This window comes from Chiloscyllium punctatum, chromosome 41, assembly GCF_047496795.1.
Source record: "Chiloscyllium punctatum isolate Juve2018m chromosome 41, sChiPun1.3, whole genome shotgun sequence".
Lineage (NCBI taxonomy): Eukaryota > Metazoa > Chordata > Chondrichthyes > Orectolobiformes > Hemiscylliidae > Chiloscyllium > Chiloscyllium punctatum.
The window spans coordinates 49,311,114-49,335,903 of NC_092779.1; the positions used below are offsets into that span (position 1 = coordinate 49,311,114).

General features: G+C 40.0%; 1 protein-coding gene across 7 annotated transcripts in view; it reads right to left on the reverse strand.

The window, feature by feature from the left end:
- The window catches only part of kif13a (kinesin family member 13A), a 319,077-nt gene extending 300,910 nt beyond the window's left edge, over positions 1-18,167 (reverse strand). For 4 of the 7 annotated variants that reach the window (XM_072560889.1, XM_072560887.1, XM_072560888.1 and 1 more), the window contains exons 1-2: positions 17,767-18,167; positions 17,492-17,588 (exon numbers count right to left, since the gene is read on the reverse strand). In XM_072560889.1, the coding sequence (XP_072416990.1) occupies positions 17,492-17,588; positions 17,767-17,821 (152 nt within the window). In that variant the 5' untranslated portion in view covers positions 17,822-18,167. The remainder of the gene's footprint in view (positions 1-17,491; positions 17,589-17,766) is intronic. The other 3 variants (XM_072560892.1, XM_072560891.1, XM_072560890.1) reach the window with 1 other exon arrangement.
- Between the last annotated feature and the right edge of the window lie 6,623 nt (positions 18,168-24,790).

Here is a 24,790-nt window from a genome sequence, read left to right on the forward strand (position 1 = left end):
CCAGAGTGCCATGTTGTAATGTCTTTAATAAAAACTTCCAATATTTCCCCTATGACAGATGTTCTGCTAACTGGCCCATGTTTTCCGGTTTTCTGACACTCTCCATTTTCGAATGAAAAGGTATATTAGGTATGTAATTTTCTAATATAAAAGGCACTTTGCCTGAATCTAGTCAGTTGTGGAAATTAAAATCAATTAATCAACTCTCTCACGAGGTACTTCTTTTAAGTCCCTAAGATGAAATCCATCAGGACTAGGAACTTAGCAACTCTCAGTTGCACAAATGTACTCGGTACTTTCTCCTCTGGTAACTGAGATTTTGAATTCCTCCCTTGCTTTCAATTCCTGATTTAGAGCTATTTCCAGTTTGATACTGGATTCCTGTTTAGTGAGACCAACATAATATCTGTTCAATTCATCCTCCTATCACTTTAACCTCCATAACTAACTCCTTAGACTCATTTTCTATAAGACCAGCACTTACTTTGTTCACTTTTCTTTAAAAATATTTGAAGAAACTTTTCCTCTGTTTATTAATTTTGGTTAACTTTATTTCTTACTCTAATTTTTCCGTCTTTATTAATCTTATAGTAATTATTTCCTTTTTATATTCTAGCCAAACTTCTGAATTAAAACTCACCTTTGCACAATTATTTGTCTTTTTTTAAAATTTGATCACAAAAGGGAGGGTCCCACTCTTCGAAATGTTTTTAAACTTGTTGAGGTTTATCTATTTTACACTTTCTGGACTATCCCCTTAAATGTTCCCCACTGCATCTCTACTGGCCTATCCTATAAACTCATTAATATCCTTGGAACAAGGCTGAATCAGAACTTCACTGAAAACAAAACACTGGAAATCGCAGTGGGTCAGACAGCATCTGTGGTGAGACAGCAAGTTGGTGCTGAGTCTAAAGGACTCTTCATCAGAGTCAGGTATTGCCTGATCCACTGCGAATTCCAGCATTTTTTGTTTTCAGTACAGATTCCAACATCTGCAGTAATTTGCTCCTGCATCCTGAATCAGAACTTATGACTTCTATTTATCATTTTACTACTCAGCATCTCAACCTATGGGGTTTGCAAACACAAGTGAAAGCAGCTTGACAAACATTTCAAATTTTCCCTCGAGGGGGTCTGGACAGTCTGAAACACGAGCAAAGTCATGGGTTAGTGACATTTCCCCAACATTCCTTCCTTTAATAAGCTCTCTTCAATTCTGAAAATAATTATGGGTCTTCACTACTCAAAAACACTATCTGCAGGTTATTTTTTTGATGATGATGACGACGACGACGACGACGATGACGACCTAGCCATGAATCTAAACATACTTTGCAGGACACTTTATTAAAATGGAAGGTTGAGTAGCTTGAAATGTTGCAGATGTGATTGTTAGCTTTCATTAAATAAATTATCTGGTTTGGATCATTCATAAAATTACAGATTTCATTGAACTTGAAACTTACAAGTAATGGGATAATCCAGAATGATCAAGATTCTTAACTGTTGCAGGGATGAAAAGAACTAGTGTAAATTTATAGTTTAAAAAGTGAATACAGACCAATCTGGCAACTGAAGGGCAAAGTAATCAATACAAACTATTTTGATCGATGAAAAAAATCTTAAAGAGTCTCTAACTACCACATGCATAGGAGTAGTCTCAGTGACTGACCAGATATTAGATACTCAGGTCACTTCAAGAAAGACTGTGCAAATGCCTGAGCAGGCTAACAGAAACACTGATGGAATTGGTGCTGGCAAAAATACATAAGATGCCTTAAATTTTGTCAGTGAGAGCTGGAAGAAAATTTGACATTCAGAATTTGAAGTCCCATACTTTTTCAAAGGCAATAAAGAGGGGCAATGAACTATGATCAAACTTAGTGATAGCCATCCAATCTATCAGCAGAGCAGCAATCTGATTGAAGGAAACTAAAGTGATGGGAGAAAAGTGACTGGTATTGAAACGTATTGGATCATTTCAGGATGATCCCTACTCTAACTTGAAATGTAATGGTCAGAGCGTGAAGAATCAGGGTGGGTTGATCAGGAGAACAAAATGAAACATGTTACAATTTCAACCAAATTATGAAACAATAATAAAAACTCTTTCTTCCATTGTCAATGTTGTATTCGTAAAGAACATTTACGTCGAGATTAGGTATTAACACAGTTTCAAACATTGAGCATATAAAGATCAATACCAAAACCAACTGCATGCTTTCAAAGCTCATGCCAGAAAAATCTTAAAACTATTTGAATGGTCATCTCCTCCACTGCAACTACAACGGATTACTCAAAGTAAAGTAGTTGCAAAATTGACACAGTGAACACCCAGAATACAAGGAGTTATTATTTGAGAAGTAAATCAGTCTGAAATCAGGCTTGGTAGATCATTTTCTTTTTATTTTGATTTTAGCGTGAGATCTCTCACAAACTCAAGCATGCAATGTCGCAGATTTTGTTTTAACATTAAACCACAATTTTATTAAAGCAGAAGGAATGAAGATAAAAAGAGAATAAACTAGACTACATCAAACGCAAATGTAAAAGATTTTGAAATAACTGGTCAAATATTCTCATGAGTTCCAAAAACACACCTTTCCAAACAACATCACCTTGGTATGCTACTCAAGGGCACCTCTTAAACAGTACTCACCAGAAAATCCCTTCCTTTAACACCTTGGTGCATTTAAATTGGGCTGGAATTCCCAGTCTGGAAAATGTGATAGCTGTAGGATCTCTCTGGGAAGAAGCTATGTTTAAATGTTTTCAGCTTCAAACCTTAATGGTTGAAGACTATCACTTAATTCCTCACTCATAGATAATCTACTGTGAATAAATTTAACTGGCTTCTCCCTTTTCTCAGGAGCAACTTCACATATTGTACAAAGTCACTCACCTCCTGACTCCCAAAGCTTGTCCTCCACTATTTGCAAGGCACAAGTCAGGAGTATGATGGAATACTTCCCAATTGCCTGATGGGTGCAGCTTCAACAACTCTTAAGCATCTGGATACCATCCAGGACAAAGCAGACCTCTTGATTGACACATTCACAAACATCCCTCCCTCCACCACAGACGCATGGCAGCACCAGAATGTAGCACCTATAAGATGCACTGCAGAAAGTGAAAGATCCTTAGACAGCACTTTACAAACCCACAACCATTACAATTGAGAAGGAGAACTGCAGCGGATAGGAACACCAACACCTGCAAATTCCCCTCCAAGCTACTCACCAACCTAACTTGAAAATACATCAATGACTTTGTTATTGTTGAATCAAAGTCCTGCAAAGCCCTCCCTAAATGGCAAAGTTAGTCTTTCTATACCACGCTCTACAGCAATTCAAGACAACTACTCACCACTACCTTCTCAAAGGCAACAAAGGCTGGCCCAACCAGCGACACCCACACTCCACAAGTGAATATAATAAATTTATTAACTAAATAGATTTCAGACACAGAAAAACTTGCATGGTACTATTTCAAACTTAAACATAGATGAAATAAAACAAAATAAACCATACAGTCTATACCATAAATAGGACAAACAACAATTCTCTCTCTACATGCTTTCTAGGTGCCCGACTAATGTAAAAATCCATAATATACAATAAGTGATAGGTTATGCAAACTGTCTCTGGGTTTTTTTTTGAAGTTATGGAAATAGTGATATGGTCAAAACTAATGCAGCTGTTGTGGGAACTGGTGAGCAAAGCTCATAATATTTTCCTTCAGAATGTCCAAAGTTTCTCTCATTTTGATGAAATCCAGTTCAACATAAACACTGTGTGACAGGTTATGTTAATTTTCACAAATCCATGTACAGCATGACCACTCACTGGTATATTAATACACAAAAGGGATAAAACAACTTGATTTTGTAATTTACTTCAATTGATTGGTGGAAATATACTGAAACATACAGTCACAGGAAACAACCAGTGCAAGAAATGCAAACACCATGGGGGTCAAGTGAACAAAATCAAAAAAATACAAAAACTTTTTTTTGAATAAAACAATATTCATTATCAGAAAATTTTGGGTGTGTTAATAAACAGAGGAATAAAATGATTAAACTAAATAAATAAACAAATACTTTTACAATGTCACATACAATTATGTTGTCACAAAGTACAATAGCAAGACTCCATTTTTTTCTAAGTGGCATTTTCTCCACTTAATACAACATGCAACTAATAGCTCATATTTAATTGCCAAGAAAATGTTATATTTCAAATTAGGAATATTGTAGTTTTAATTTACATAAACTTAGTTTTCACAGTCATTTTTAAAATGATCTACTGCAGGCAATTGACATCCATTTATTGCCAATCCAAATATACACTCAGGCTCACTTAGCCTGACATGTAGGGAATATTTTTATAATTGTGACTCATCCATGAGTATAAAAAGCTAGCTTCACAAACACAAGGGCAAAGAAACAACAAAAATCTGCTCTAGTGTTGCTCATCTATGAAACAAATTAAACAAACACCAATGGAAAAATGCCAATGGCTTATATTAACCAAACAATACCACAATAGTTACATGTCCAAAGCTGCACCTCAAACAATAGTTAAAGATGATCAGGAAATACCCTGCTTTAAGTCCTCTGCTTTTGATGCTACTTCCCATCCCCAAAATGATTTTGAAAGGGAGGTTAAAATTTGATGAAGTACAAAAATTTCCAAGTCCAAAATAGTGCTATTCCTATGCAGTCTATATTAATGTTCTTCCTTGTTGGTAAATACTAAAAATAATCTTCCCTCCATGAAACTGGGTAACATAAAGGTGAAATTCAAATATAACAGAACACAACAGGTACAGGCAGCTGATATAAAATTCCACGAGAGAGTTGATGCAAAGTTTGTACTGAATGGAAATACATTAACTCCTTGAGTATCTTTTGAACAGATTTTGTGGAATTTTTCATTAAGTATGAGCTCACCAGTATTGGATTAGTGGTGCTGGAAGAGCACAGCAGTTCAGGCAGCATCCAACGAGCAGCAAAATCGACGTTTCGGGCAAAAGCCCTTCATCACCAGTATTGTCAACTATCCAGTTTTCTAAAATGAATATTGTTCTCAAACAAAACTCTACTCGCAGTTAACACTTGATTTTTTTTTTTGAGTAAATCCAATTTTTTTTTAAATCACAAGGCCCAACATCTTTCGACAGAGAAGCTCAAAAGAAACATGCGATAGATTTCCTTACTGTACTTCAAAATCCCATTTGTAATCGAATTAGCTTCCATTCAAGCCATTCATACCAACCGATTCACGTGTTGAGGGATCCACTCTACTGAAGTGCTGAACGGCACTACTGAGTAGGTGAAAAACTTTTTAGTAATTTTCTGATCAGCTGCTCAATCTCTCTTCCCCCTCTTCAATTAACCAGCTTAGAGTTAACAATCTTGACCCCATATTTATTCAATTAGATTTTTGCTCAAATCTCCGGGAATGTAAACAGGGTATTGCACAGTAGTTTCTGACACTTAGAAGCAGCTAAGCACATCAGATGATAGGGGCTGAGTCAGTGATTTTTTTATATTCAATGTTTGAAATACTCAACAGTAATAGTTCTATTCAAAAAAAATGAAATTCTTGTATAAAACAGATCAATATTAGGTGGTCAGCTAAATAACATTAAATAGAAGCCAGAAGGTATAGCCACTACACAAAAGGAAAATGCACAATGAGGGACTCTACCATGAGAAACAGACACACCCACTTCACAAATGTGGGTAAATAACTAACTGTTTTCTTAAAACCATTATTAAAATACTCCTTACACGCAGGACTTCTTTACTATTGGCATTAAGAACATTTTGCATGGGAGGGGTGTTTGATCACCGCTATCTGAAAAGAGTTCTTCACTTCAAAACCTTTTGAAAACCACCATCTGAACAGACAATGCAAGTACCTCAGAGCAGGAAGGAATGTTCCAAAATTCCTTTGATTCTGGGAGGGACCTGGCAGATCAGAGAACAGCAAATGTAACACCTTTACTCAAAATGGAAGCAGAAAACAGGAAAATTTCAGCCTAACAGCTGTCATGGAGAAACTGCTGGAACCATTTAGTAAGGAAGCTCTGGGCAGGATACGCAAAATCATAATGGGATCAGTCATGATCAACAATGTTTCTGGATGGGAAACTAAGTTTAACCAATGTATTTGAGATTTAGAGGAAGTAACAAGCAAGTATATAAAAGCAAAAAAAAAGTTAGGCATAGTGCACTTGATTTTCCAAATGCATTTGATAAGTTGCCTCAAAACGTTATTCTACAAGATAAGAACACATGACATGGGGTAACACATTTACTTAGACAAAGGAATAGTTAGCTGCTTGGCAAGCAATAAACTTGAACAGTACCATTGCAATAAGTGTGGGACATCAACTATCTAAGTTCTACATCAATGACTTGGATCGAGGGACTAAAAGTATGGCAGCTAAATTTTCCAATGACACTATGATAGGTAGGAAATTAAGTTGCCGAGAGGAGTCGAGTCACCAAGTGGATATAAGTAGGTGAAATGAGTGGGCAAACATTTGGTAGATTGAGGGTTGTGTGTAAAAATGGAAAGTTGACTATTTTGGTAGATAATAGAAAAGCAATATTCTAATACATTACAAACATTAGGATGCAGGTACAGCAAGCGAAAAAGAATGCAAATGACATGTGGATTTATTGTCGGGTGAATATAAAAGCAGACGACACAGTTTAAGAATAAAAAAAGTCTCGCTTAAGGTGGTGATAATTTTTATTCAGTGGACCTCTTCTTCAGAAAGCAATGCAGGTAGGATCATTTCATTTATTCAAGGCGGAGTTAGCTATTATTTTAAGGGAAGAGGGAACAGACAGGAAACCAGAGTTGAAAACACAATCAGATCAGCCACAATGTTATTAAGTGATGGACCATGCCTAAAGGGTCAATTCCTGGTCCTGAGCCCTATGTTCCTAAAATACTCAGTATTAAGATTATTGGTTTTGGAATTATATATTTCATGTACTTCACTTAGAAGGTGAAATAATAGAAATTATTGTCCAAAATTGTGGTGCTTTCAAGAAAGATATTTTACTCAAATTAAATCAATAAATGAGCCTCCTTTCTGCGAGATGAACACACATTTCAAACTCTGGTGGGCCACAGTAACAAATGATCAAAACATCTGCACAAGCTTACTAAACAATGACAAGTACTTATCAAACTGAGAACGTGTACTGGGTACAAGCAAGTAGGGAAAAGAGCTAAGTTGAGTTTTGTGAAACAAGAGATCTTCAACCTCTTCTTGCAGCAGGCCACTGTCTCTGCCTGAGTCAACAGGGCCAACGTCATCCCTGCGCCTAAGACAGTTCATGCAGCATGTCACAATGACTACCGCCCAGTGGCCATAAAGTGCTTTGAAATGCTGGTCATGGCATTAATCAACTCCAGGCTCCCCACTACTCTTAACCCACTCCAATTTGCCTATCGGACCAACAGATCCACATCAAATGCCATACCACATCCCCTTTACTCCACCCTAGAACATCTTGACACCAAGAACAGCTACGTAAGAATCCTACTCATTGACTACAGTCCAGCCTTCAACACTATTTTCCCCTTGAGACTGATTACTAAACTTAGTGATCTCGGACTAAGCCATACTCTCTGCAACTGGATCCTCAGTTTCCTGACCCACAGGCCACAATCAGTGAAGATTAGTGACAATATTTCATCCTCACTAACACTCAACACTGGAGCTGTCCCCAGGGGGGCATACTCAGCCCCCTACTGTACTTACTGTACACCCATGACTGCATCATCAAATACCAGACTAATGCCATTTACAAGCTCGCTGATGACACCATAATAGTCAGTCAAATCTCAGATGGAGATGAAACAGATTACCAACTGGAGGTGGAAGACCTGAAAAAATGGCCCACTGAGAACAACCTAGCTCTCAATGCCAGCAAAACCAAGGAACTCATTATTGACTTCCGGCGGGATGTTACTCACGTCCCCCTGCAAACTAACAGCACAGAGGTTGAACAAGTGGAGAATGTCAAGCTCCTGGGAGTGGTCATTCACAACAAGCTTTCTTCAACTCTCCATGTGGATGCACTGGTTACAAAAGGCCCAACAACGTCTCCTCTTCCTCAGGCAGCTGAGGAAATTTGGCACAATGGCGAATATCCTTGCCAACTTTTATAGGTGCACCATTGAGAGCATTCTGTTTGAATGTATCACTACCTGGTATGGCAACTGTACCATTCAAGATTGGAGACTGTTAAACAGAGTGGTGAACTCAGCCCAGACAATCACAAAGGCCAATCTCCCATCTACCACTCCAGCTGTCAATGAAAGGCCACCAGCATTCTCAAAGATCCATCCCAACCTGGCAATGTTTTTCTACAACCTCAACCATCGGGAAGAAGGTACAGAAACCTGAACACATGCATCAGCTGGTTTTGAAACAGCTTGTACCCTACAGTTATTGGAATACTGAATGGACTCAAATTTTTAACATTTGCCTGTACCTGTGTTTTTGTTTTTGCTGCTGTTTACCTATTACTTACTTATATATGCTACTTAACTATGTTATCTGCCTGCATTGCTCGCAAGACAAAACTTTTCACTGTGCCTTGGTATACGTGATGATAAATTCAATTCAAGAGGTTCAGCTGAGTATGGCTCAGATCAGTTAAGAACTTACAGTTAATAATGGGGTGCTGAGACAAGGGTAATAGGTAACAAGGTGGAAAGCATTCATTATGCCGAGCCACTTAACAATATTGGAGACATTCAGTACATAAGGTCAGTTTAACAAGGTGATAAGTATTCATTACGTGAAGCCAGTTAAGGTTAAGAACATTCATTGTGTAACAGCAGAAGGCTTAAATCTTTACTGTTGACACTCGCTGATTGTAATGGTCACCCAATCAATATGTTGTCTTTTCTGGATGCTCCTCCCTGAAAAATGACTACATAACTCATTAAGAAACTGCTGCTCCAGAAAGACGACTGAGAACTCCTGTCCCTGTGCACATGGGTGATCACTCTCTCTCCCTCCAGGGCCCGGAATAAAGATGAAGGGGATAAAATTATACTGTGCCCGAGCATTTTACTTCGACTGAGGCAGGAAAAGGATGACAACATGAAAACAAATGTCATTGCTTAGGATGATGATATACCCCAACTCCTGTGGTGCCCACTGATCACAAACATCATGCACTGTGACAGTGTCTTCAACATACTCCCTCTTGTAGATTCCCAAAGATAGATGGTACCATCTGGGAAAGAGAACAGGCAAACGAGTGCCACAGTCCCCTCCATAATCCACTGCCTGAAAATACTGATCACTTTAGTGAGGTACAGGGACAGGCCCAAGGAGGTCCTGAGATCTGCCACACCCCTTACATATGGAGTGCCCATAGACGAGGACCAAGGGGCTGAAGAGCAACCAAAACTTTTTAAAGTAGCCCCTTTAAGTAAATAGGGGCTGCAATTTTAAAATTAAATAACATTTCCTTTCGCAAAAGAAAAGTACACAAGACTTGGCAATCCACCTAAACTATGGTCGCTTGGGATTGTTACATGCAACAACCTTCACCTCAAATCCCCAATGGAAAGAGGAAGGACTCCCTTACACCGAACATCCTACTGAGGATCTCTGCTGCTAGAAAGTAGAACATCAAGCCAAAAGCATATTCAGAGAGAGGACAAGGGCAAGGAAGTGGACAGTGTGCAGCAATAGCCCATACAGGAAATTTCATCATGTTTTAAACTGCAGGAATGGAATTTTCTCAAAATGGCTCAAATTGTGGGACGCCAAATCCCAACAGAGGATTTGTTCAGCAGGGCCAATGCCAAATTCCATATGGACAGCACACAGTTTTGGCAGAAGTCCACTGTACACTTGAATTGTCTCTTACTGTGTTCTTAGGGCTGTGTACCATAGTCACAAGGCTGCAGGTGGGCCTGGCTATAAATTGAACACAGACAGACAAACCTCTTGGCTAGTTATTCTAGCATCATCTCACTCACTCATTTGCCATTCAACAAATCCAAAGTCAGATCACCTCTACATCTCAAGCCCTGTCCTTCAACAGCTGTTTAAAACCACACTGAAAGCAACCACTTTTATGCAGGCACAACTCCAGGGCAAGGCAACCATGTTGCAACTCTGATCAAGTCCAGACAAAAGGCAGCAATTTCTGAAAGATCATCCAAGCCATAAACAGAAACTGTTCATCATAACAGCTGTGCACTGGACAGGTGGAATTAGTCATTGATGCTCAACACAAAAAGACATCTCTGCAGCATCTGAAGAGGAACGCATTAGGTGTTGAGGGCCCCTTAAGCAGGAGGCTCAGTTATGCTTGATGTCCCAGAAAAACTCTTCACTGTATGTTTGGGAGGGATAAAATGACAACAATGGCACCACAACACCGACACTAAATTTCACCAGTTGTCCGGATGATATTTGAACACATTCCCATTAAAACAACATCATTCATAGCTTCTAGCGTACCAGCCCATTGACATTGGTCCTAAACCACCATCTCCCCCTTTTGAAGCTACTGCACCTGGAGTTCCCAAATAGTCTCCCAACCAAGTACTAACCATACCAAAGTCTGATAAGGTTCCAAGACAAGATTGGGCATTCTCAGACTAGTACTACCTTGAGCAATGTATTTCTATTGCTAAGAGACTTGGTATCCAAAGGACACAGTTGAAGACAATCTGTAAAAAGAAACATCTATCAGCCTGTAAAGGGTTTTTCTTTGAAGATGGAGTGAGGCATAGTCATGGAGTCAGAGTCATATAGCATGGAAAGAGACCTTTCGGTCCAACCAGTCCATGCCAAACAGAACCCCAAACTAAACGAGTTCTATCTGCTTGCTCCTGGCCCATATCCCTCCAAACCTTTTACAATCATGCATCTACCCAAATATCTTTTAAATGTTGTAATTGTACCTGCATCCAGCACTTTCTCAGGAAGTTCATTCCACATGTGAACCACCCTCTAAAAAATTTGCCCCCGTGTCTTTTTTTAAAAATCGCTCACCTCTCATCTTAAAAATGTGCCCCCTAATCTTGAAATCCCCCATCCTAGGGAGAAGAAAGCTACCATTATCTCTATCCATCTCTCTCATCATTTTATGAACTTCTATTAGATTGCCTCATCGTGATTGGGAAATCACAGCCTGAAGAAAGCTGGAAGCATACTCAAAAGTAATTTTTTAAATTTCAAGGGCATACAAAATAAATTTGCAGAGCTACAGAGTAAAAGCAGTGTGTCTAGAAGAAAGATCTTTCAAACAGCTGGCGAAGGAACAGTAAGTTAAGTGGCCCACTTCTTAGCTATCGATTTTCTGTTTCTTGAAGTAGGGCATAACCTGCTCAGCGATGTCATATGGTCAACAGCTACTACATGGGAAAAGTAATGGAGGGTGCTATTGAAATGAACAATGTAACAGTTCAATTTACACTGGAGATGCAAAAAAAAAAGGGCACCAACTACCCATGTGAAATACTCCACCTTTGTGAACATGCCTTAGTTACAAACTTACCAATCAGGAGAGGATGTTTACCCTTTGCATGTAGAAGTGCGTCAGTTGGTTTGAAAGAAATTTTTGTTGCTTACATATGCATATAGTTTTGTGCCAATTTAAATACCAGGTATCTAAAGAAATCTATGCTTTCTACGAGTGTGGTGGCTGAATAATTATTCATCTTCCACTAAATTTAGGATGTTAATAACTTCTTCTGGTGCCACCTGAGTCTAAACATCCCATAACATGACTGCAATATATAACAAATGAGATAGTGAGAAAACAAGGAGCCACTGAAAAGCAAAATAGTAGCCTGCTGTTATGATCGCAGTAGGAAGAGTCAAAGCAAATCAAGCTCATCACAAGTGTGAAAGAATAAATTTTATAATCATAAAGATAATTAAATTTGCCTGACTGTGACCACTAAGAAAAAAGAAACTCACATCAGTTTTCTTAAATAAACAAAAAAATTATAACAAACCCGTCCTTTAGCATGTGGCAAAACAGAATTAATTACAAACATGTAAACTCAAACTGTGCCCCCTTTATACCCAAAACAAGTACATGTTCATCCACAAATAGGTTGTACAAGAAAGATAGCTTTGCAGAGATATTGTGGATGGAAAATATGGGCAAAAAGTACAAAAGCCTGTAGGTCAAGAATCCGAACCACAAACAGATAAAACAAAAGTGACAGTTGACAGTTCACAGTTCTATTGGTTTTTGCTGTTGACGTTTTTGAAAACAACATTGATCCTCAGTTTGGTTGCTGGTCAGTTGGATTGTGCTTAGAATCAATGTTCTTCTATTTAGAGTCTTTTAGTGCCAGTTTTCTTCTATTCTCACAAAGCAAGAGTCAGAGTCATGTCTTGGTTGCATGCTTTTGCAGACCTGAGTGCCAGTGCTCCTTTCACTCAACTCTGCGATGAACTATTGCTCATAATCAATCCAAAGGCTGTTGATCAGCAGGATTTTTTCCAACCAGAAAGCACCTAGTGTCAGCTAGTCTCAAAATTATTAAATTCAGCTACTCCAAAATTTACGAACGCATGCAACCAATGAGCGAACATTACAGTTCTACTTTTGCTTCAAGTTGCAAAAGTCATTTTTCTCTGCAACACAAGTGCAAACTTCCATTTTCCTGTTAACATTTCAAATAAAACATTTGTAGTCCTTACACTACATGAAAAAACTCTAGAAAACTCTCAATGGAAGAAAACTGTGCTCTGCGGAGACTACTTAGCACACACGTCGTAAATTGTCATGAGTACTGCGCAGTGAACATCCCAACTTCACACCTTACAGGTGTATGTAAAGACAATTCATTAAGGTTGCTGAAGATGGTCGGACACAAGAAACCCAACTACCTATCTCTGTAGATAGTATTATTTATGACTCCAACCATTAGAGTTTGTTCCCCTATTTTCCACCAACTTCAAGTTTTTGCTGAGAATCCTTGATGCCATCCTTGGCCAAATGTTGTTTTGCTGTCAAGGACAATCAGTGCATTCTCACCTCTGGAAGCCAGTCTTTTGGCCACATTTAGAGCAAGGTTGTTATGAGGCCAACAGCTGTAGGGCCCTGACAAAGTCCAGAGATTTGGATGAGTATTCAAGTAGATTTACAGGATTTTACGTGAGTTCAAGTTTAAGGATGGTCAAGATAAAAGATCAGTCAAAAGAAGATATGACTAGTCAAATCTAGAGGTATCAAAAGGTGTAAAAGGAGCTTCAGCGAGAACATGAAATAAACAATTAAGCTAAATATATTCCTATGGGAGATACAGGAAGTCTCCGAGATACCAAGAATCAGAGTCTGGCAGTTTATCTCATGGTCAAACAGGATACGAAGTTTACCAACAGTCTGGTTCAGACTTACCCTTAGCTAAGATTGAAATGAAGTTATTCATTGATATGGTATCATTACTGTGGTCCAAATACAATGGCTTTGATCTTCCCAATATTTACAAATAGGATTTCCGCTCAATGATAATGGACATCGGACAAAGTGTGACAAATCAGAAGTCACGTCATGGTCAGGAGAGATGCTGGTGAGAAAGGAATGGGTTTAGCGTACATGCATGGAACTTGACATGTTTGGTGAAACACTGAGAAAAATATACATAGGTTCCATTCGACATTCAAGTTCGGACTATGTTAACATGTCCTCACATTTCTTAGTGCCCAGTCGCTGGCCAAAGTGTGACAGAAATCTCAAGGTCTTCAAATGTAGCAATCTACTATACAATGCACTCATCATAACCTCCTGTGAAGTCATAACAAGTGGAGTTGGATACTGAGCTGTGGAATTTACATGGTGTGAAGAAAGGATGTTCCATGGACACAAAAATTATTTTTTTTTAAATTGTGCTAAGGTGTGCTCCAATATTTTCTCTTGCAAACAAGTTATTTCACAGCACAACATTTAGAAGATTGGCAGAGTTCCAAGTCCTAAACTGGTAATTGGCCTTCCTTGCCACAATATTTTCTTAGTGTTTTAATGACTAGTGAATAACCTATCAAAAAAATGTTTCATTCACTCACTGGACTAAGCAAAGTGGATAGCATCTCTGATTAATGCTGCTACTTTTAATGTTCCATAAGGATAAGCATTATACATGCCTGGATATCCTTGTCTTCGCCCCCAGTCAACCTGATCAGAAGAGTTATCATACACCCCTGGAACAGGTGGGACTTGAACTGAGCCTCCTGGGATACAGATTAATAACTGCCTTACTCAAACTTGTTACAAGCACTTCTGAATCCCACAAAGATAAACTCAGTAACTTCTACTGACAATGTTTGTGGCTAGTAAATTGGTAGCAAGGTATGTGCTCATCTTTGTGAAGTGAGCATATTATAAAAAGGAGGGCCAGGGAAAAGATGACTATTTTTATTCCATACAGTTGGAATAAGTGGCCATTTTAAGTGGCAAGTACAAAGATAATACATGTTGATGGGAGATCAAACATTTGCATGATACTGAGATCTTGCAAAAGATCAAGCAAACAACTAAAGCCCACGAAAAATACAGGGTCAAACTTTAAATCATTGGCTTCAAAAACATAACCAAATCTTTGCATTAGTGCTAATACTAAATATCACACAAGTAACAGTGCTTGAATCGCTAGAACTTCTAATGAACATAAGTGATCCAAATGCCAAAACTATGAATTAGTTGAATTTGGAGATGACAAAATGACAGAAATACAAAATCCACTTAATAACTTGCAGAAGTACTAGAATTCACATACATATTAGGCAGACATGATTAGATTTAACACCAAAAAAATGCAATACACAAAGTGCCTACAGGATATATAAAAGGTGGAAACAGGGTATAATTAAATCTAATTTAAAAAGAGACTTATATAAAAGGTACAGGAGCTAATAGCAGACATATTTGCAATGTCCAGACAATGGGCAAAATGGTAAAATAATTTAAAACACAGAAAGCAATGACTGAGATTTACACACTTTATTGCATTCTGTGCAGATCAATGTTCCCCTTTGAACATTTGTATTAGAAACAGTGTAAATGCAACCAAGCAGGATCCAAATGTAATGGGATAAGCTATGGAAAGAGATTACAGAAATTCAAATTATGCAGTCCAGACTCTAAAGACAGCAAAGGGTGAGCCAACTAAATTACATAACTATCTATAACAAATGTAAAAGCTTGTAATAAATCTCACCCTGAACCAATAAAAACAGAAAACGCTGGAAATTTAGAGCACTACGTAAAAGAAAATAACACAAGTTTAGTAGTTCAGGGAGTTAGGGAGATGGGAGAAGAGACAGAAGCAAAGCCCAAAACACAATGAAAGAATGCAAGTGAGCATTAATGAAAAAGTCAACATGGAACTGATATTAGGAAAACATCCCTTGTTCCAGAGTGCATGATTAATAATCCATTAATCAATACAAGAGATCCAAAAATTGTGTTATACTCAAAAGAAATGACTGCCACAGCAAAAGCATTAAGATACCAAATGGATTGAGTTGCTGTTGCTTCTACTGCCTGTGAGCTTACTGCAAAGAAATTCAAGAATCAAAAACAATAAGCTAGAGTAGGCACATAAACTACTCCACGATTCTGTGGGTGGCCATCTACTACTGAGCCATGACATTGTCTGCTATTCAAAGCGTCTTTGGAATTCAATTTCATTTCTATCGATTGTGTACTACCTCAAAAACGTAAACTGGACACAACTTACCACATCAGTGCCATTTGGTCCAACCATTGGGGGGGGGGGGGGGGAGGAAAGGGAAGAAAGCAGGAATTGTTTGACCTACAATGCTGCAAATTGAATACAAAAAGCAATTTCTTTGACTACATCAACTCAATTCCAATTAGCAGCTGAAATTTAAATGCTACACATGGATTCCGCAGTGTGTTAAAAGATGATTAGATATAAAATGGTGATAATTTTCCATCAATGTGAATTTGAAATTTAAAAACCATGGAAATATAGCGAGTACTGCAAATAGTTAAAGCAGCGAGTGACGCGGGTTAGACACAAACAAACATTAGACTTTCACAGTCGGGTTGGTACTCAAGATTCTCGATCCAAACCCTTAATTAAAGCCACGCAATGTGTGATCTCCCGTATATTGTAAATAACTCCAAGTACAGATGCTCAGATTGCAAGAGTCAAATGCATTCTACATGTTGCAAACACGCCTGCAATGCGAGAGCCCTTTCGATGGAAACTATGTAATAACTCGGATTAAAACCATTCCGACTGAGTGTTCATTTAGCAGCCAAATAACGCCCGAACACTCAATCATGTACAAAGAAATCAAGTAAATCAGGGTAGCACGAAATCGCCGCGAAAAGCGATCAGTAAACTGGAAGCAGAAAACCACACCTGCTTTTCAAACAGTTATATCTCAGTGACTGGGATTCGTTTGATCGGAGGAAAGGTTGCGCTGCGGTTGGTTGGAGGTTAGTTCCGCATCTTCCCCGTACAGGCCAATTGAAAAAAAGTGACTCAATTTGGTGGTTTACATAAATCAATAACTAATCTTTACCCTCCAAAAAAAGAAATACCGATTCTGAAAACAGACCAGCCAAAGCTGCGACTAAAAGGGGAAACGCTACTCCAACAGTTTACAGCAAATCTGACACAGGAGTGGGTAAACCGGGAATTTCGTATAGGGAGAGGCTACAGAGCGGATCCAGCAGCACGGCAGTCTGTACTGTCACCTGAGTTTCCAAAAATTGAATACTATTGTCTTTCAATAGTCAAAGCACAACCCGAACCGCATATTTATATTTTTTATATTTGCTATAATCTAATGTCCACTTTAAAACTTAAATGAGGCTTCGGTCCTAGTCACCATTCATTCTCTACAATTGTTTGTTTAACAGCAATGCCACATCTCGTGAAATCTTTGCAGCGTCTCACTAAAGTCTCTTCTCCCCGCCCCCAATCTTCCATTTCTCTTCCAAAATAAATTCCAACGCAACAGACCATAGAAATTGGGTGCGTGCCAACATTATCTTTCCTTCTTTTAACAAGAAGATGGGAAACCATCGAAACAAGTTAATATATATTTGTTACGACTGCCTTTTGAACAAATTTTAATTTAAACTTGTTTATAAAATTCCGATTGTCCGACTCGGACTCTAATCTCAGCACCGTACCAAGTAGAAGTCGCTACTGGCGCCGTTTGTAGTCTGATCGTCAGAGACACTCTCCCCTCCTCCCTCCCTTTTCTTTTAATGCGAACAGCAGATTTTTGTTGTGCACAGTTTCCAATTTTAAACCATGCTCAAGGCGTTAATTCTCATGGCGGCATAATGAAAGAGAAATCGGGGGAAATAAACTATTTGCACTGAGGTTTTTGTTTTCACTGGGCACTGGGGGGGGGGGGGGGGGAGAATAAGGAGGAAGGTTGCGGTGGGAATAGACTGATCTGGCAAAGCCGTGGCTATTACCTGTTGTCTGCCTTGGACGTGTTGGGACAAGGCGGTGGATGAAGGACAGTCTGATTTTCTTCCATCTCCACCACGCACTTGGTATTGAGCTCCAGCTCTGTGTAGAACATCAGTCACAATGTTACCAAACAGCTCACAACTCCCGTCTATCCATCTCCCCAACTGTTAACAATGTTACTTCAACAACAACAAAAAAGCACAAGAGTGCGGGCCATTTCTTAAAACATTCCCGGGAACCGCGCCGCTTCTTGAACTTGATTTTAATTCCTCCTTACCTCGCCGGTTCATTGGCCGGACCCTGACTGCAACTTTCACCTTAGAATCCGACATTTTCAGACTTTTATTCCTCTTTCCCTCCCCGGCGGTCCTATAAACTTATTCCTTTGGTTGCTCCTGCTGTTGCAAATCTTTCTTACGTTCTTCGTGCGCACGTGTTGCAGAAAGCCACGGGTCCATTACTCGGCAGAAATTAGAACAGCGGAATTCGCGTTTCTTTCCCTTTCTCTCTCTCTCTCTCTTTTATTTTAGCCAAAGATGTTCCACTCCTCCTCTCCCTTCAGCAGCACCTCCACCGCCGCCATGTTACGAGCGTACGTTCAATCAGTCAAGTCAGGGCCCCGCGGAGATTCCCGAAACCTCCACTCGCTCAACCACTTGAGTTGAGCTCAGCTCGGCTCCGATCCGCCGACCTTCAGGCTGTTGCACGGAAACACCCGAGGATCAGGCACTCGTTTGCTGAGAGAGAAAAAAATACACAGGCAACAGGTCCGCACGGAAATGCCCGAATGGCCTCAGGTCCAACACAATGAGGGTTGATAGAAAACCCAACCCTGACCCAAAGATTGCTGCCACAGCCCACTGGCAAGACAAGGTTTTTTTTTCGCATTTATTTTCAAATGTGATTATACTATCCGTATAAACACTGGTCTTTTGCATAGCACTGCGGGTAATTTTAATTTCAATAGAACCGTTCTAGAAATTGATGCAAGGCATGTTAAGTATAGAGGAGAATAGAGGGAAGGGTGGGGGTGTTTCATTCAGAACCAAAGAAGACTCCACATCCGAATGTTTGCTGTATTCATCATCTGCTCCAGGTCCGGTCCTGGGATCATCTCTTCCCGCCTTCCAGTCTTGAGTTTTTTTTCAGTTATTGTTAGGAATCTCAATTTTCAGTTTCCACAAGCAATATGATGAGATGAGAACGAGTTTGTCGCGCGTGTACTTCAAAGGAATTGTACTTAGGGTGCACCTCTTTATGCCCCTAAAATTTCTAGCTCTTCTACCATCATCACAGAAACTTAATTTGTTTTACCATTGACCGTGACGCGTAACCTTGTTTTATGTGTGTAGTCCGAAGTGGTATTGTGCACATGCCGACTGTCACTTCTTTGGTCCAATTGGAAGAGTCCTGTTGAGTAAACAGAGGGCTTTTGCATTACAAGAGCTATGCACGAGTTCACGAGTATGACCCACATTTCACATTGGTAGGTGTGTCTCCTATCAACTCCTTTAGTCCGCCCATGTCCTAATTACATTCCTCCACTGCACTCAACCAAATATTAGCCTGTTTATATAACATCTCCATACAAGTCTTTTACCCTCATGTTATTGTTGTTATGGATTTATTTATACATTGTGTTTACCATTATCCATAAATAATCTGGACATTTCACTATCTTCCTTGAATCTGTACTCTTCAGACTTGCAAGAATGGTAGAATGTGGTTGACTTGGACTGTCTCTGTGCTCAGAGGTCTGTCGGTTCTCCACTGTTCCTAAGTTTGTTACTTGCTTCATTCCAGTAAATACTCATTGGATAGCTCATCTGTCCCAAGGAGAAGAATTGTCCAGATAACATTCAGATTGCCCCTTGTATAGAATTTGAGTACAGAACCAGTTTAAGTGCCCAATCAAACTCCTTAACATGTTTATTTCTATGTTGGATGTAAGATCCTCTCTACGATGACCTGATTCTATTTATTGGTCTGAAGGGTCGCGCGGTGGCTTTGTGGTTAGCACTGCTGCCTCACAGCGCCAGGGACCCGAGTTCGATTCCACCCTCGGGTGACTGCCAGTTTGGAGTTTGCACATTCTCCACGTGTCTGCGTGGGTTTCCTCCCACAATCTAAAGATGTGCAGGTCAGGTTAATTGGCTGTGCTAAATTGCCCATAGTGTTAGGTGCATTAGTCAGGGGTAAATATAGGGAAGAGGAATGCATTTGGGTGGGTTACTCTTCAGAGGGTCAGTGTGGAACTTGTTGGGCCAAATGGCCTGTTTCCATACTGTAGGGAATCTAATCGAAAGTGATATGTTCTAAGTATGATTGTTGATCTCAGGTCATTCTTGACCTAATCTGCTTGATATTTAATCCTATATATCTAAAGGCTTGAAATCTGCTCCCTACAGACAAATACTTTTTTTAATGTTATCTATCACACATTACTTGAATTCTGCAAAACTGCTCCACCAAAAATCATCAACATGCATCATAAAGATGTTTGCTCTTTTTTTAAGTGAAACAAGTAAAATAGTGCTAAGTCTACTTTAAACTGAATACACTTTCAGCAGGATGGCCCTAACTGAGAAATATCATCGATGAAGCATGCAACCCAATTCCACAGTTTCTTCAAATTGACAGCCTTCATTGCTGGCACCAAAGAGAATTCCTTTTGAATTTTTTCCTCTCGTGAAAATGTTATCAATCAGTTTACATTTCAAAGAATTTCATGTTAGGAGAGCTAACAAAATCTTCATATTTACTTCTGTGGGGGAGTCGACTCTAATATTTTGATCACCAACTCTCTTTTCAAACCTCAGAGCCACTTGACTGTCTTCAATCTTTTCTTTATTACTGTCAAGAAGCACTGCTATGATACACATCCATCTGTGTGATAAAGTTGGCTGTCTCCTTCCTAGCACCTCAGTGCATACACCAACTTCTTTCAAGCCTTCCAACTCTTTCACTCAATGACCTTTATCAACTTTTCCAATTTGTTAGTCGACACTAAAACTTGTCAGTCATAAGAACTTGTATTTCTCATGGCATTTCTAGCCTGTACCATCTTTGCACATGTCAATTTACATCCACTACTTAGCCTCCTATCTCATTCTGTCGAACAACTACAATATCTCACCTTCCTTTGGTCAGAAATCCTTTTTGCAGTCCATGATCTTTTCTTAGTAATGCTTTCACATTCAGGTCCACTACATTTTCTGGACTTTCACATCTTAATCTCCTTTTGCCAATCTCCAGACCGCACCTTGTCTCCCTCATCCTGCATATTTAGCTAATGTTTGTATTTGCTGGTGGCTTTTCCTGCCATCCCTAGAATGGTGGCATCCCTCCAATCACTAGTCTGCTCTGGTATATAAGTAGCTTTAGTGCTGACTTTCAGTTTCAGCCTGTGGAGATCAATAGCCTTATCATGAGCATTAGTACTGATTTTTCCATATCAGCCAGCCTTTCATCTGCAATATTCTGCTCATGTTTATCCAAGATGTGTGCATTACCTGGATCGCTCATTTCACTTTATTACTTGTTGCATTTCTACAAATGTATGGTCAGTGCCAGTTAACCTCAAATAATGCACCTTAGCAATTCAATGCTCTAAAATGACTGTTTTTCCATCATTACCCAAAACCTTGCCAGAACCACTTTTCTGCTCTTTTCTTTTATAATGTACCATGTCACATGTGGAGCACAGAGTACAGAGAGGAAGCTTAAGAAAGCAATTAGCAAAGCAAAGAGGGTACATTAAGAAACATTAGCAGGTAAGATTAGGGAGAATTCCAAAATATTCTGTAAGTACACCAAGGAGAAAAGAATAACCAGGGGAAGAATATGGCCCATTAGGGACTATTGGAAAAAGAAATAGATATGGGAAAACATCTGGAAAGAGGGAGGCTGAACTACATGGATTTAGCGCTGAAGAAACACTGGGTTGAATCTTACTGGAAATTGACTAAGTGTAATTTTCGGTGAGTTTCATGGAGAGTTTCTCTCCATGAGGCCTAGTGGTTTTTCTTGGACTATTGTCCCGCTTCACCTCATTAACTAATAACCACGTCCCTATGTCATCCCACTTGTCAAGTTCTCCCACTCACATGAGGCAGAAGTACATGCCACTGTCATTACTTCCTGGGATTATTGACATCAGCACCATATCTAAAAGGCAATTGTGCATGCATTAACTCCCGGTAGTCAGGACCTGCCTGCATATTTCCATTCACTTGCCCTGGACATGTCAGATAAATGGAAAGTGGTGCTATACTTTGTGGACAGGAACCTGGAGGTCCTGGTGAATGGGAAGTGCAGGGAAGGGTGGTTTCCTCTCCCAGGGCAGTAGAGGAGTCTACAACATCAAGTGGCCTTGTCTGTCTGTTCTGAAGTTATCACTCAGATCAGTGTGGCCTTCCATGATCCGGAAAAATGCCCAGCAGTGTAGGAAGACGAATGAAGATGTTCTCCTGTCCGTTAACTATCTTCTCTCTGCTACCTCTAATGAAGGATCATAGTCTATCTCTCTCACTATTGCAGGCAACACCTTTCTTCACTCACTCACTCTGACCCAAACCAACACCCTCAGATTACTAAACTTGCGTGGCATCTGCACTGTCTACTCTCTGTTTCAGACATCTCACCTTCTTTTTCCCTTCTACACCAACACCAACAACTGTGCCAGCCACTTTCATTTCATTCAGTCCCTTGCTTTATCTTTTTCCAGGAGAAATTAATCCATAATAGGGCAGAGAAGGCCAAGACAGGAGATGAGCTGTATGACATTCGACTCTTCACCACCTTCGGAGAGAGGATACTTGCCCTTTCAGTTGAAGACCAGGACTACTGCTGTGGAGATTCTGAGGCTTCCATGTCCCAGAAACCAAGTAAGACTTATCTATTGTTGTGCTACATTATTTTCATTATGATTGTATTTTTAACCTGCCCAAACATCTCCCCTTTCTTCGCAACCCATTCTCTCTTTTGACTCCTGCAAGTATCATTGGGATATGCATAGTGTCAGCAGTCAGGAAACAATGCCTCAGATCAATGGCACTTGGAAGACTATCTGTTCAAGCCCTGCAAGGACAGGTTCCCTTAACAACTTAAAATCAAATGCACAACCAGACACTGGAAACTAGGATGGTTTATCTGGGACGGAGGACCAACTGGAACAAAGGTTTCAGCACGACACCAACAGTATTGCCACCTTGCTGTCTCTGGCTTTTGAACATCTGGCTGCCTCCATGTATAGGTTGGTGGCTGCGAAAGAAAGCCTGGTCCAGCAGTCCCAGACTCTGCAGGAGATCCACACAGATCCATGCTCCATTGCCCCACTCAGTGGTCCTCAACACCAATAATAAGGCAACAGGAATTTAGGGACTTCAACCTCACTCCATCTATCCCTTCCTGTCAAGGAGGCAGGGCAAAGCTAGAAGGCACAGAAGGAGGAGGAGCCAGACATAAGCACCCCAGAAGTGTCTCTTCAGGACACCCCACAAGTGGCCAGACCTTCCATTGCCATCCTGTTTCCACCTACAGACTTGTGGGAATTTTAAATTGAGGAAAGTGAACGAGCTCCTGAGCAGGACACACGCAGCATACCTAGGGCCTCAATCCACAAGTACCCATGGGGCTACCTGACCAAAATCGATGGCTAACAGGCTCCACTGTAGGGAAGGATTACTCCATCTTAGCTGTGGACCCTGGAACTACACCAAGGTGTAGAGGAGGGGAAGGGAAAAGGGAGCTTTCGGAGGACACATCAATAGCACAAGAGCCACTTAATTGTAAAAACGCTATCACATTTATAGATAAATATTCACTTTTTACGATCAGCTTTGTAAGTGAATATATGTCCAGCTGCAATTACAAGATTGAAGCTATTGGGCCTAGACGTCCTTAGCACTATATGTTTTATGGTTCAACGTATAGTGTGCAGCTGCTACACGACATGAAAGTATGGGAACTTGGGAGATACTTGGTACTTAGCTATTGAGGGTGAATGTTTATAGACCACAAAATGTTGCTTTTGCATCACAGCCATTACTGAGACTGATTCCTGAGTCTGCAAGATGTGATCTTTGTGCTTTGGGTCAGGATTTATAATCCACACAGTTGCTGACACCTAAGGTTCACATAGCATGAAGTGCTAGCCTGTGTCTTTCATCTGTACTGTATGAGTTGTCTGTGTAACGCTATTGCTGTTTGAAGGGCCCACATTGGTTGAAAATGAAGGCTGTTCCCTCACAGAACGCAACACATAGATGACCACATTGTGTGGTGTTGCAGCCAATTTTATTTCCTTTGTGCACTTATTATTTACAGTATGATGGAAAGAAACAGCAGTTCCTCCTCATGCAGTGAGGATCAGCCTGTTACCCTGGTGAACACCCAAAATGTGCACATTCACTATTTGGCAACCCGTACTGCCATCCCATCCATTCACTGTTATGTTCCTGTCAACCCCATTATCTTTGAACTTCCCTACATTCCCACTCAACCTGTCTGATTTAAATCTTCACCTCCCTACTTTTCTTCCACCAGACCCAGGCATTTCAAGTCAACATGTGAGGTATAGTAATCCACAGATACCCCATCAAACTCGGGCTGCTGCTGATCATTAATGACTAACCCCCACCCCTCCACATTTATCCCTTTCCATGTTGTATTGTCTGTCCCCTTAGCTAATAAGTTGCCTACTGCACCATCACAATTGTTACCTCCTCTGCATCCCAGCATGCTGACTTTAGTACTCACAGTCAAGTTCCCCAGCTTCATACCAGCATCAGGGCCCCCTGATAAATGTCCCTTTGAGTTTTAAGTGGCCAGACAACCAATACTGACCATGGCCAAGCCCTGGACTAATACGAGAGGCTGTTCTTGAATTACAATGCCAGTACCCCTTAACTGATATCAGTGTCCTTTGGCTTGACTGATGACTTCCCTCAGACTTTGAAACATGGCCAAATGCAAGAGATTTGACACTGTCCAAAACAAAAAAGCAGCCAGTGTGACCGCCATCCAATCCATTCACTGTTACATTCACCAGTGCACAATGGCTCTGTGACAACTCACCAATTCTCCTTCAAGAGTACTTCCAAAATTGTGACTCCTTTCACCCAAAGAATAAGGACCAGGAGGTGCACTTTCAACATCACCCCCTGTGGAATTCTATCCAAGTTACATACCATCCTGACTTGGAAATATGTAGATGTTTCTTCATTGTCATTGGTCCAAAAACTTAGAACTGTCCATCTAACAGCACTGTTGGTATACCAATGCTGCACAAACCATAGTTA